The 14,259-nt window shown below is 63.4% G+C and overlaps 1 protein-coding gene across 1 annotated transcript; it reads right to left on the bottom strand.

The window, feature by feature from the left end:
* Window positions 1-9,241: 9,241 nt before the first annotated feature.
* LOC148055367 (uncharacterized) lies at window positions 9,242-14,193 on the bottom strand. The gene is made up of 6 exons (XM_087760531.1): window positions 13,981-14,193; window positions 13,666-13,733; window positions 13,034-13,120; window positions 12,600-12,802; window positions 12,107-12,224; window positions 9,242-10,403 (listed from the first exon to the last, which is right to left on the bottom strand). The coding sequence occupies exons 1-6, from the start codon at window positions 14,057-14,059 to the stop codon at window positions 10,167-10,169; spliced, it is 792 nt and encodes a 263-aa protein (XP_087616657.1). The 5' UTR covers window positions 14,060-14,193; the 3' UTR covers window positions 9,242-10,166.
* Between the last annotated feature and the right edge of the window lie 66 nt (window positions 14,194-14,259).

Here is a 14,259-nt window from a genome sequence, read left to right as displayed (position 1 = left end):
AGATGCTCTGGCAAACCGGGAGGGGGTGTGCTGGCTTTGGCTGGGGTAGAGTTAATTTTCTTGACAGTAGCCAGCGTGGGGCTGTGGTTTGGGGCTGTGCTGGAATCAGTGTTGACGCCCCAGGGGTGGTTTGGTTCCTGCTGAGCAGCGCCTACACACAGCCAAGGCCTTTTCTGCTCCTCGCCCCGCCAGCGAGTGGCTGGGGGGCACAAGGAGCTGGGAGGGGACACGGCCGGGACAGCTGCCCCCGGTGACCCCAGGGCTGTCCCACACCGTATGGCCTCACGCTCGCCACGTAAAGCTGGGGAAGAAGAAGGAAGGGGGGGACGCTCGGAGTGATGGCGTTTGTCTTCCCAAGTCACTGTTAACCACGATGGAGCCCTGCTCTCCTGGGGCTGGCTGAGCACCTGCCTGCCCATGGGAAGCAGGGAATGAATTCCTTGTTTTGCTTTGCTTGTGTGCATGGCTTTTGCTTTCCCTATTAAACTGTCTTTATCCCAACCCACGAGTTTTCTCACTTTTACCCTTCCGATTCTCTCCCCCATCCCACCGGGGGGGAGCGAGCGAGCGGCTGCGTGGGGCTCAGCTGCCGGCTGGGGTTAAACCAGGACACAAGGGAAGGTGAGGAACAGCAACAGCGTTCAGTCCTGGCACCCTTGGTGTGGGAGAACTCGCTGGACGTTTGCAATGTCAGAGGCCCCGAGAACGCCTGACCGTCCCCACCCAGCTTCCTGAAAGCCCCCCGATCCTCCACAAAAAACCGACACAAGCCCCCAGCCCAGCCATCCATCCCCACCACCCTCGGCCGGCATGGCCGGAGAGCCGCGTCCCACGGCATCGTGTGGAACAGCCCCCCCCAGAATAACACGGGGAGACGGGGAGGGAAGATGCTTTATCTCGGCCCCTAGTAAGGCAGCTTTATTTTTAGCGAGGGTGAAAGCCAGAGCAACCAGCGCAAGAGCTTTTTCTACTCACATCTGCATTTGTACAGTTTGGGTTTCCTGTCGTGGTTTCGGCACTTTTGAAACCTGCCTGAATTGCGATTTTGTAGGGAAGAGCCCTGCAGATACCTCCCCCGGTATAAATAACGCGTGAGCATCCCCTCCCCGACCTCCTCACTCACCCGGCCCCTGCCACCCCACTTTCTTGGAATGGGATGGGAGCATCCCCGTGGGATTTGGGTGCTGGCGGAGGTTCGGGGCTGGACCACAGCATTCCAGCCCTGGATCACGGCTTTCCAGCCCCAGCTGGGGGGAAGCAGCCACTTTTCAGACCCTGAGTGGGGAAACTGAGGCAGGGACGAGGTCAGCGCTGGGGTTTGGGCATGGGGAGCCCCAGCTTGGCCCCCCACCCCGGGGGTCCTTGGATTGCGTGGCCACGCTGGGTTTAAGCAGGAGGTGACGTGTCAGGCAGCAAAGCTGGGGGACAAAGGGAGGGGTGAGGGTTGTACCCTCCGTCTGCTGGGAACCCACCCCTGTGAGGATGGGCTGAGACCTGCCCAACTCATCCCAGCTGTGCCGGGGGACGGGGCAGCTCAGCCCTTGGGCGCAGGTGCTGGTGGGGAGCACAGCTGGGTGTCCCCCCGCCCCGGCCGGGAGCGCGGCCCCTTCCCGCTTCCCCTGACACAGAGTTTCCATCCGCACGGAGCAGGTCCCGGGGGGGGGGGGAGGGGGGGAGAAGGGCCCCCCCCCATCTCCTCTCCTCCAGCTGCGTCCCTGCAGGGGCCCATCCAGGAAAGGGGGGGACATGAGGCTGGTCCCCCCAGTACGTCCCAGTGCTCCTCCGAACCCACTGGAGCTGTGGGAAACCCCCATGCTGCCCCTCAGTCTTCGGGGGCATGAACCCAAACACAGCCCCCCCACCCCCCATGGTCCCCCAAACCTCAGCCCCACCCACCCCACCCCGCTCCCCAAAATCCAGCCTGACCCGAAGGGTCTATCTGTATTGCAGGGATGGGTCCCCCTGTCCCCCCCCCGCACCCTGGGGACAGATCCTGCCTCCCCACGCAGGCACAAACGCACAGCTCAGACCTGGTTCAACCCCAACAGACATCAGAGAATCCAACACCACCCCATCCTCCCAGGGGCTCCAGTGCTCCTGGCCTCATCCTGCACCCCGAGGGACGATGCGAGGGGAAATAAATCCCTGGGGTTGATGGAAGGAGATGTGGTGGTAGAGCCCGGAGGGGCCAAAGCAGCAGCCGGTGGCTGTGATCCGCGGCGGGTGGGGATGGGGACGCTGGGGCAGGATCCGTCCCCTGGGACACCCCAGCCCTGCCACAGCCCCTAAGAGATGTGGCTGTCACCTCCCCCCACCCCCCCGAAAGCTGCGTCTGGGTTCTCTGCTTTTATTCACCCTTGACAACATTTTTTGGGAGGTTTCAGCTTTGCTTTCACGTCTTGCCAGCCTTTTCGCTGTAAATCCGCCAAATACAGCCCCCAAATCTGCCTGTGCAAGAGGGGTGCTGGGGACACTGAGATGGGGACCCCCCCTGCCCTGGGGGGGACATCATGACACCCCCAAAGCACCCCCTGCAGGATGGTTTCCAGCCACAGACCCTCCCTGGGGACACCGAGGTGGACCCAGCCCAGGGCTCCTGGGTGCTGGGTGGGTGCATGGCGCCCATGGGCTGGGCCCTGGGTGGGGGTGACCTTGAGACGCCCACCCATGAGAAGTGGCGGACAGAGACTGTTGGGGGGGACCCCAAGGACAGGGACCCTGCAGACATGGCAGGGGTGACACAGCCTACCTGCCACCCCAGCCTCCTCCATCGCTGCTGCTGAGGCCCCCCCAGCTGTGCCCCCTCTTCACCTCCAGCACACACCTGGGGCCAGTTCAGCTCTAACTGGGCTCATGGGGGCCGTTAACCCTTTGGGAGCCAGCACGGGCCAGCACAGGGTCTGTCCGTCATCACTGTCACTGCAGCACCGGGGCGAGGGGACATCGGAGGAACGTGCTCCCCAGATCCCTTCTGCCCAGGCCAGCGGCACGGGTCTGGGGACTCGGGGGACAGGAGGGACGGGGCCCAGGGACGGGTGACAGGAGGGGCCCAGGGCATCCGCCAAAGCCAGGCGGGAGGCAGCGAGCCTGCCCCCGCAGAGCGTCCCCCCTGCACGGCATAGGTACCTACGTGTGCCGCGGGTGCCTGTGTGTGCTGTATGTCCCTGCGCACGCGTGTATGTGTACGTATGTGTGCTACATGCCCCTGTGCATGCGTCCGTATGTGTGAGCTGTATGTCCCTGTGCATGGATGTACTTGTGCGTATGTGTGCCATATGTCCCTGTGCATGCATGTACGCACGTGCTGCATGCCCCTGTGCATGCACGTGTATGTATATGAGCTGTATGTCCATGCGCATGCACGTACCTGTATGTATGTGAGCTGCGTAGCCCTGTGCATGGATGTACATGTACGTATGTGTGCTGCTGGCCCCTGTGCATGCACACGCGTGTGCCCTGTGTCCCCGTGTGCCACCCATACCCGTACAGGCCGCGCGTGCCGTGTTTCCCGCTGCGCACTCGCGTACCGTATGTACCGCACGTACCGTATGTACCGTATAGGCGCGCACGCTGCCTGCGCCGCCGCTGCTGCCCCCTGGCGGGAGAGCGAGGGTCTGCAGCCCCCCCGCGGCAGGGTCCTGGGCACAGCCCCCCCAGGCAGGGCCCATGGGGGTCCCTCCCCATCCCAGCGAGCCCCCCCAGCCCCCAGAGCCCCCAGGCCCCCCTCAGCTGCCCCCGCGGGACTGGACAGGGTGGGGGGCACAGGGCTTTAATCCTGACGGGGCAATGGGAAATGTGGGAGCTGCGGGGTGCGGGGCTGGCTGCTGTGCCCACCCTGCCCTGCAATGCTGGGGACATGGGGACGAGCCTGGGGACACGAGGCGGCCCCTCAAGGTGCGATGGGGCAGGTGACACTGCTGCCCTTCAGGCCACAGGAGCCCCGGGGCACCATGGGCAGGTGCTGCTGGTGGCGGGCTTGGGTGTAGCAGAAGTCACCGGCCGGCTTGATGGCAGCAGTGATGTCCCCTCACTGCCACTCCCTCAGCCTCTAGGACAGTGCCATGGCGGGGGGTAGCCTGGGTGGACCCCCCATCCCACTGCGCCACATCATGGCATAGCCAGGGCAGGGGTTTGCCCCACACCCCGGGGCTGGCGGAGGTGGCCAGTGTCCTCAGGGGGGTCCCAGTGTCCCCAGGGGCATCCCGGTGTCCCCAGGGGGGTCCTGGTGTCCCCACCTACCTGCTGGTACGACGCCCTACTGTGGAGGGCAGCTGCCTGCTGCCGGGGGCCCAGGGCATAGATGATGGAGCGGTACTGGGTGCCCAGGTCCTCCTGCTGCCACATGGCTGGGGTGCAGCACCGGGGGGTTATGGGGCACCCCCCGGCCCCACCGGCCACAGGGCCTTCACCCATGCAGGGTGAGATGGAGAAACGGAGGCACGGGGGCTACAGAGCCGGCTGCGGGGCGTCCTGCTACAGGGGCTGGTGAGGGAAGCCTCTACGAGGCCCCCTGCACCCAGCACCAAAGAATGGAGATGCCAAGGACCCCCCTGCTGGGGCCAGTTTGGGGTTAAGCCCCCTCAGACTGGTGCTCGGGGCCTGTTCCAGGGCTGCAGTGGACCCGTGGCCACTGCCTGGCCCCAGCAGCTCGTCCCTACCTTGTGTGGGGTCGTGGCTCTCCCAGCAGACTTTGAGAAGCTCCTCGCAGCTGATCTTCTGGGGGGTCAAAGACGACCCTCACCACCCCGGCGTGCCCCGTCAGCCCTGTGGCGGGAGCCAGCCCTGCACGCTACCAGGGCCAGCCCCCCACCGTGGCCTCCTGCCCCCCAACCTCCTGCCCCAGGATGGGGGGGCCCCATCGGCCAACGCACCCTCCCGCGGGGAGCTGAGCTCTGGCAAATTCGTGGGACTTGTGCGAAGCAGGAATGTCGGCAGGGCTGGAGGGAGGGAGCTGGATACGGAGGGGCTGCAGCACCCACCCAGGACCCCCGGGTGCCTGGCAGGGATGGGATGCCCAAGCCCCCCCTGCACTGGGGTAAATCCCCAGCTGGAGACAGCAGCCAGGATAATATTTCCTGCAGACAGCTAATCCTCTGCAAAACGTCTCCCAGATAAGCCGGGCGGCCATCTGTCCGGGCTGGGGGGCTTGGAGGGCTGGGGTGGGGGACAAGGGGGGATCAGCATCCCATGGATGGTGGAGAGCATCCCATGGGAGCCCAGGCCAGGGCAAGGCAGGGGCTGTGGGACACCCTGTGATGCTGGATGGGGACATAACCCCACCGCAGGAGTGGGAGATGTTGGGGGGTCCCTGTTGCAGCATGGGAAGAGAAGCCCTTCATTACCTGTGCGCTCTTCTTCGTAAGTGGGCTTGGGGGTGAAGCCTCCCCTGTAGCCCACCGGGGTGGAGAAGACACCCAGCATCTTCCAGAAGAGCCGCTCCGCTCAGCAGAAACACCCCATGCCTGCGGGGGGACAGGCAGGGAGCGGGCAGCTGGTTGCCCCCACTCAGGGGAGGGGTGAGCTGGGCTGGGGGGGCTCTGGGGGCAGCCCTGGCTGCCGGCACCCCCCTTCCCTGGCACGGGGGAACCACTCACCAAAAATTGCCATCTGCATCTCCGCTGGGAGTGGTGGGAGCATGGGGTTCCTGCTGATGGCATGGGTGGCTGTGGGGGGGACACAGTGTCAGGACCCCCAGCCCGCCCTGAACTGCAGCCATCTCTACCCTGTCCCCCCCACAAAAAGCGGGCACTGACCCTGTCCCCATCCCCTCCAGCTCCTTGGACTGCCTGGTCTCTGGCCTCTGATGGCCACCCTGACCCTGACCCAGCCCCTGCGGGGGTCCCGGGGCTGTCACCTTCCCCCAGGGATGCTCTGGTACCCCATGCCCTGCCCGGCGCTGCCCCCCCTGCGGGGATGTCCTCCTGCCCTGGGGATGCTCTGGCCGGGAACCTGCCTGGGGCTGGGGAGGCCAGGGGGGGACAGCAAGGAGGGGCTGTGAGCATCCCTCCCCTTCCCCAGGCTGCCATCTCCTGGGAACCCCACCGGTTGCCATGGGGAACAGGTCCCCACCATCTCCATCCCACCACAGATGGGTTGGCCCCGCTGCGGGTGTGCATGGGGGTCCTGCTGCCAGACACCCATCTGGCCAGCACCAAAGGGAAGCTGAGACCTGGCTGCTCATGACACTTGTGGTGCACAAACACCCTCCGCACTCCTCACCCTCCTCCTTCTGGGGCTCCCAAACCCTCTGTGTCCCCACCAAGTTCCCTGCGGGGATGGTCCCTGTGAGCCAGCCGGGGGTTACAGCATTCCTGGGGGGGACAGAGGAGCCCGGGCCCCCCCAGCACCCCCAGACACGGCTGGGTGATGGTGAAGGGGGGGCACCGGGATCAAAACACCCCAGTGATGGGGCCACGCCAGCACCCTGCCCTGGACCTTTCCCTGCCACCTTGCTCTGGGGACAGGGCCACCACCATCCCCCAGCACCGAGACCCCCGGAGCAGCCCCCCGAAAACACACAAGGGTGCTGGGGGGGCTCAGCAGGGTGCCACCCCCTCCCTGTCCCCAGGGACCCCCCCAGTGCCTGTGCTGGTACCTGTCACCAGTGGCCTCTGGGCTCTGGGAGCACCCCGGCACCTGGCATGGCCCCGCAGAGATGGGACATCCCGCTGAGGCCCACTGCCCCTGCGGACGGGGAGGGGGAGCTGGGGGTGCTGGGAAGGGCACTAGGAACACTGGGAGGGAGAAGGGTGCAGGGGAGGCAGAGCCTGGCCCAAGGAGCAGGGTCACTGTGGGGGGCACAGGAGGGGACGTCCCGCTTTGTCACGGTGACACGGGGACAGGGTGCATAGCCCCGGGGGGCAATCCCCCCCGGGACCCCCGGCAGCGGGGATGGCCCCCGGGGGTGCCCGAGGGCTCGTCAGGGTAGGGTAGGGCCTGATCCTGACCCCCCCAGAGAGCCACGCTGCCCGCAGGCAGCACCACATCTGAACCCGTCCCCGCTTTGGGGTGCCCACGAGGCCCTCCCCACCCGCTCACCTGCCCACACGAGGAATTGTCCCCAAACCCGCTGGGTTTGACCCCAATCTGAGCCCATGCCGAAAAGCAGCCCCCCCATAACTCATAATTCGCTGGGAAGCGCTCAGCCACGACCCGGGCAGGTGACAGCCAGGACGCGTGCTCCCTGTGGATCCTCGGTGGAGCCCCCTGCCCCTTCTAGATCAGATCCCATCCCATCCCTCCCATCCCCTCCCCTCCCATCCATCCCATCCCTCCCATCCTCTCCCTCCTACCCCATCCCTCCCACCCCGCCTCGCCAGCCTGGCCCCGAGCAGGGGACAAGGGGTGACCGCGGGGGGGACACGGGGACACCGTGTCCGTCTCCGAGCCCACCCGCAGCTCCGCGTGTACCCAGCCGGGGCCGAGCAGGGAAGGGTTAACCCCACCCGCACACCCGGCTCAGACGCGGGGACACGCACACGCAGACAGACAGACAGACAGACAGACACACACACGCACCCCCAGCCCGCCGGTGGCCTCATTCTGCCTGGGGAGGTGACAATGCCGGCAGCCTGTCCCCAACCGCTGCCGCCCCCCGCGCTCTGCCTGCGGGTGCCCTTCATCCTCATCCTCCTCCTCCTGCTGCCGGGGAGCCCCGCGGGCACCGAGGTAACGGCGGGGGGGGGAGGGACACGGGGGTGGGGGGGACGGGCTGCTCCCGGGGGGTGCGGGATGCGCCGGGGTGGTTGGGGGTGTCCCGGAGGGCCCGCAAGGAATCCCCCCCCCGGGAATGGCCCGGGCACCCCGCTAAGGAGATCCCCCCCCCCCCCCCACTCCCCCCAGCCTGGGAATATTTGCACTGAAAATACCCCCCCCCCCAAATCACGGGTGTAAAGTGGCGTTTACTGGGGTGCACTTGGGATGGCCCCGGGGGGATGCGGGGGGACACGGGGTGAAAGTGGGGTGTCCCCCCTCCCCGCATCGCTCCAGCTGGGTTCCCTCCAGGTGCCCAGCAGGGAGCGGGGGTTACCTGTGCCGAGTTTGTGAGGTCTCGACTGGCCTTTACGTGCTGCTCTTTGGGACCAAGCCCCAGCCTGGGGGGAGGAAGGGCCAGGCCGTAGGATGGGAATTTGAGGCAATTTCAGCCATTTCAACTATTTTGTTGCTAAATACCTTGGGGAAACAGAGCAGATGAGGTTTTATCCCCCAACTGCTCTAGGACTGGTGTTCCAAAAGCCGCTGGAATGCCCCCGAAGTCACCCTGCTCTAGCTGGTCTTCCAGGACCTCCCCGCCCCCCTGCAACCAAGCAGCCCCCCAGCCCCCCCAGACTGATCTGCTGGGGAGTTTAAGCCGGTAGGAAGATGCCCCCCCCCGCCCCGGGTTTCCATGGCTCTGAGGGTGCCGAGGGCTTGACGAAAGCCGGGGGAGGCGAGGACAGCCGAGGATTTGTTTTTTATCTCATTCAAAAATAGCTGCCCTGGCACCAGGGGCCGGATCCTGCGCAGAGGGGTCAAGCAGCCACCTCCCAGCCGGGCCTGAAGGGTGCGGGATGGGGCTGGATCCGGGGGTGCAGCTGTATCGCAGCCCCCAACCATCTCAGCCCAGCCCCACGGGGCAGAGAGGGGCTCTGGGGAGAGTCTACGCAGAGGAGAAAGAGGGCTGACGCAGGGCTCCTACGGGAACCCTAGGGAGAGGGGGTCTGGGCTTCTACAGGGGCAAGGGGTGGGGGCAGCCCCCATCCCCGAATCTGCCGCGAGTCCCAGCACAGGGGGGTGATGGGGGTCCTGGGGAGCGATGAGGGTTTGGAGATGGAACAGGGACCCTGGGACCCCACCACCCTGCGCCCCCGGCCATCGACCCCAGCGTTTCGTGTTCACCGCGGACCTTGATTTCATGTCACACAATTAAGGCACACGGTGAATGCCAAAGGGGGGGGCCGGCCTGGGCTGGGGGGGCCGCGCTCGCCAAAGGAGCAGCATGGAGATGCCAAAAAGCCTGAGCAGCAGCAGCAGCAGCAGCACCCCATCGCCACGGGCCGGTAAGGGAACACGCACCCCCAGCCCCCCCGACCCCCCAGTCCCACCCGAGAGCACGAGGGCAGACCAGGGCACCCCCAAACTGCCCCCCCCCCCGCCCCCCCCAGCTCCACCGAGGATAGGAGAGGGGATGCAAACCCAGGGCACCCCCAAACAGCCCCCACCCCACAGAGCCCCAGCCACGGACCCTCCCCATATTTTCCCTCTCCAGGAGCAGGTGCTGCTGCCTTCAGAGGCGCTGGAGCTGATGGGGTGGGAAGGGGGAACACAGAGGACGTTTTGGAGGAAGGGACCAGCCGAAAGCCCTTGAGGAGCCTTCGTTGATGGGAGGAGAACGAGGACCGACCCGGCTGGGTGGCTGCATTAACTTCGCCTGGCGAGTGGGGAGCAGCATCGGCCCCCGTCCCACCACCCAGCCCCTCCGGCCTCACGCCCGGCTGCTCCCTGCCGATGGGGGAAGAGACACAGTGACGGCTCCGGGTGTTTTTTCAGCCAAACTTTGCCCAGATGCTTTTGCAGCCCCGGCATTCCCCTGAACCACCGTTTCTCCGGCATTGCTAGCCGCCTCTGGCATACATTCACCGATCTCCAGCCAAAGCCCGGAGCAGCCGCTCACGCCCCACATTCCTGGGGCCACATTTCGGATGGAGATTTCACCCACCATGGTCCTCCGTGCTGGATAAATGGCTCCTGCCAGGGAGAGCGTCGCTGACCTGCCCCGTCTCAGCCGGCTTGTCCCGTGGCTCCAGGTTCAGCTGTGTTTCTCCCAGCAAGGTGCTTTTTGGGCTCCCAAGGTGACAGCTCCCCGAGGCCTAATCCAGGAACCCACTCATCACCAAAGGCTGCGGCAGAGCTGATGTCTGCTCCCTCCGAGGATGCTTTTTGCTGCTTTCCCTGCAAGGAGCACAAGGAGACTCTGCTTTTCCCCATGTCCTGCTCTCCCCTGCCAAGAAATTTGCCCAGGACCAGTGTCTCATCGCTGTAGATTTGCCGCTGTCGGTGTCCCTGCCGTCCCCCGAGGCTTGTGGCTGCCAGCGTCCCTGCAGCCAGGCTGGCTTGGTGCTGAGCCCCGTGTCTCTCCTGGGACCCTCTCACAGCCTCGGCAGCACAAAGCCACGTTTGCTGCATCCTCATCCTCCCGTGGGTCCTGCGCACCCCAGCCGCCCCGTTCCTCCGGGGAGCCCGGGGCACCCCTTACCCTCTGGAAAGCAGGGAAGGCGATGGAGACGCCGAGCCCCCGGACAGACATCCCTGCAGGCAGCACGCTCCTTTCTCATCCCAGATCTTTGCATTCTCATCCCGAAACCCAGGGAGGGCAGGACCGGGCATCGCGCTCCATCCCCTCCCGGCCACCAAAACAAAAAGGCCTGGATGAAGGAGCCAACAACGGCCATTAAACACCCTGCAAGCCCCAAAAAGAGGGTCCGGCTGGGGTCGGACTCTGTCCTGCTGCTCAGCTCCCCCCAGACAGCCTGGGGTGGGAGGCGACCCGAGGAGCCGGGGCTGTCTCGAGGCAGCCGGGAAGGGAAGGGGCTGGTTTGTCCATGAAGGATCTCATCATCCCCCAAGCTGGCTCTGGGAACAAGGCGAACTGCGCTGGGCTCCCAGCACCCCTGCACCCCGCTCATCTCCAGTGGCCTGAGGACAGGGGTGCTCCCCCGTCTGTGGTGGGTCGGAGGCAGGGCATCGCACCCAGGCTGGTCTCTCCACCCTCCCAAGGGACCCCTGGGCACCCGAAGAGCTGTGGGTCCCCCCAGAGCCGCACACAAGGGGGGCTGTCCCAGCACCCAGCCCTGCTGAGCCTCCGCGGCCCCGTGCAGGGGTCCCCTGTGCCCCCCAGGCTCCAGCCCCTGCTCTGGCAGCGGGGGTGCAGCACCCACCCTCCTCCGGGGGAAGGAGCCGGGCTCCAGCCTGGCCGCGCATTTGGCATCGCCCAAGGGGGAGCTGGATGCTCAGACCCCCCCACCTCCCCCTCGTCCCCAGAGACTTCGGGGTCCCTGCAGGACCACAGTCAGTGACTCAAGGCCACAGAGGGAGGGCTGCAGCGATGGCACCAGGCTCCTTGATACCACGCAGCCTCTGCCCCAGCCCGGAGCCATCAAAGATGCTTATTTTAAAAGTATCTTGTCCTTCCTTGCAAGCACCGCTGCCTCCCAGGCCTTGCAATGCTCTGCAGCCCCAGAACGGCCGAGAGAGGCAGGGAGAGCAGCGCACAGGGGTGCAGAGCAGTACACAGGGGCGCACAACCATGCACAGGGGCGCAGAGTGGCGCACAACCACGCGCAGCAGTACATAACCACACACAGCCGTGCCGAGCGGTGCAGGGCAGCAGGCAGGGCAGCAGGCAGGGCAGCAGGCAGGGCAGCAGGCAGGGCAGCAGGCAGGGCAGCAGGCAGGGGCCCACGGGAGCCCTCCCGCGGCGATCCCCAGCCCCGCACACTCCCAGGCGGTGCTCTTGCACCCACCTCAGGGATTTTTGCTTTTGCCTTTTGGATTTCAAGCCTTTAACTCTCACGTTTTCCAGCTTTTTTTTTTTCCCCTCCCTCATTATGGGGAGATCTGGGAATTTCCTTTTTCCGAGCAAATAAACGAGGAGCAGAGCTGCAGCCAACGCCAACAGCGAGAGCAGCCCAGGGTGCTCGGCCACAGCACGGAACGCTGCACCCCCAAACCCCCCCGCCTGGACCCTGCTGCCCCCAGGGCTCAGCGGAGCTGCTCCTTCCCCAGGGTCGGGGGGGTTTGCAAACAGCTGGGAAAAGCCCGTCAGCCCCGCAGGGACCCACTGTGCAACGGCCGAGCCCGGGTCGATAGGACTTCAGGGAATGCAGAGGCTTTTCTTGCGATGGCACCCGGGGAGCACAGCCCCCCGCTCGCCTCCGTCCCCTGCTTCCCTACAGCATCCCAGCCCCTGCCAGCGAGGGCAGTGGGCAGGGGGAGCTCCCCTCCCTCTAAGCAGGTAAAAACCAGACAGGGATCCCTTCCCCCCGCAGCCCAGGGAACCCTGCAAATATTTTGCCCCTTTTTTTCCCCCCCAAATAAATAGCAGCACTCAACACCTTTTTGCTCTTACCTGCGCCATGCTCACAGGGAGACGGTGTTGCACGCCGTTGGGGTCTTCGGTTATAATTTCAGGTGGATTTTTCTGCCCGTATCCCGAAGCCTGCCGCGCACAGCCATGCTGCAGCCGGCTGAAAGCAAAGCCTCCTCAGGTGCATTAGAAAGTTCCCCTTTTTGTCCCAGTTTAGACCAGAACAGGACCAGGTCCAGACTGAAACTGGTCCCCACTACTCCTGCCCTCCGAGCATCCTCGGAAGGGTCGGCAGAAGCAGCTGCCTCCCAGTCATGCATCAAATACCCACTTTTTTCCCCATATCTGAGCTACCCCCCCCTTTCCCAGGACTATTTCTGCTCCCTGGGACATTCACTTGGCCTCTTCCTTTAAAAAAAATCCTGCTAATGATTAACATCAGGCCCTGTTTTGGTGTTATCCTTTCGGTTGTGCTCTGGAAGCTTTCCCAAGCAGCAAAGGAGGAGTGCAGCCAGCCAGCGAGGTACAAAACTACCTCTTGTTCTCTCCCCTCTCCAGTTTGGGGTGAAACGGGGCTGGTTCGGGTCCCCGGGGACGCCGGACTCCCACCCTCACGCACAGCCCCGGAGGCGGCTGGTTTCCATGGAAGTGATGCCAAGGTTGAAGGCGCTGCGGAATAAATCCTGCAGGGAAGCCAGGCATCGGGATTGCGCCGTCCCAGCAATTCACCTGCTTTGCCTTAAAAGAGGAAAAAGAAAAAAAAAAGTATTTTAGCTCTCACGCAGCTGAACACAAGGGGAAATTTAAGCAGCAGCACGCGACACCGGCGTGGGGCCGTCCCAGGTTAGAGGACGTGGATCTACGGCTTGCGACTGAAGTCATCAGTCAGGTGGGTTTTTTTTTTTCTTATGTAAAAATAATTGCAGGTACCACACCTGCATCTGAAGTATTGCGGTTTTCAAATCGCACCTTCCTGTTCCTCTCGCGTGGTTGCTTGAAGACCAAAAGCGGGAACAAACCGGGTCTGACCAACAGCGAAACCGAGGACGCAAGCACCTGCCAGGCACAGCAGAAAAACCCTCCGGCTTTCTTTTAACTCACAATTAAGATTCTCTCAAACTACAAATTGTTTCATTTAGGCCTTTAATCAAGTCAAGCTTTCTGCCCTTATTTCCTCCAGCTTTGCAAACAACGCAGGTTTTATGCTCCCTCTGAAAACATATGAGGACACCAGCAAGGAATTTGGGTTTTTGGCCAGCTCAGAGACAGAGAGGCCAAAGCCATCAAAGAATTAAGAGGACAGGAATTCTTCCGGAGAAAACAAGTAAAATATCCCAGTAAAATGCAAAAGACCACACAACTGCCTCTGACACGTGCAGAAACACCAGCCCGAGCCTCCCAGGGAAGCAGCCCGGGTCCTTACCCGACACGGACCGGGCTCTTTGGAGCTGGGTTTTGTTCGGTTGCTTTTCAGAAGCAAGAGTAAAAAAAAAAAAAAAAAAAAAAAATTCAGCACCCTTTTTGGTGAGTGCATGCAGGGCGTGTGAGTATTCGCTGTCCTGCGCGGGGCAGGAACGGGGTGATGGGAGAGAGAGGCTCACCAGGCTGATTTTCCGCCCCAGGCGAGAAGAGCGGAGCCGGCAGCTGGCTGGTTCTGGATGTTTCCCAACTGCGATTTAATAACAGAAATATTTTCAATATAGCACAATTTTCCTTGGTGACGACCCATTAAGTATTGTCAATCAAAACACAGTTACTGGCTCAGACAGCAGATTCATTTGTGGCTCTTTTATTCCCTCTGAAGTGCCAGAACAAGAAAACCTGGATTTTTGATTTCCTGACCTCGGGCAGTTTTCCCAGGGAAGATCATCCGGGATTTCATACACCTGGAAGGAGCCGGATAACCCCCAACTTACCCATGAAACGGGAACGAATCCTCTCGCCCTGGGGAGGGCTGGCTGGCTCCACCTGGTGCCAGCCCACGCCACCGGACATCTTCCCGCATGCATCAAGGAGCGAGAACGATCCCGCTGTGCTGGGAACAAACCCCGGCGCTGCGCCAGGACCGAGCTCGGGATGCCCACAGACGGGTCACAGCACCCTGCTTCGAACCCAAGGAGAAACCACGCTTCACTCATTATTTTAAGGTATTAATACAGCAGCGAACTCCTGAGTCGTTGTGCACAATGGGGCGC

The sequence above is a fragment of the Nipponia nippon genome, unplaced genomic scaffold, assembly GCF_047370975.1.
Source record: "Nipponia nippon isolate SJK-2023a ecotype South Korea unplaced genomic scaffold, ASM4737097v1 scaffold_23, whole genome shotgun sequence".
Classification (NCBI taxonomy): domain Eukaryota; kingdom Metazoa; phylum Chordata; class Aves; order Pelecaniformes; family Threskiornithidae; genus Nipponia; species Nipponia nippon.
Note: the sequence above shows the minus strand (reverse complement) of the source record. Positions and strands in the feature narration are given on the sequence as shown.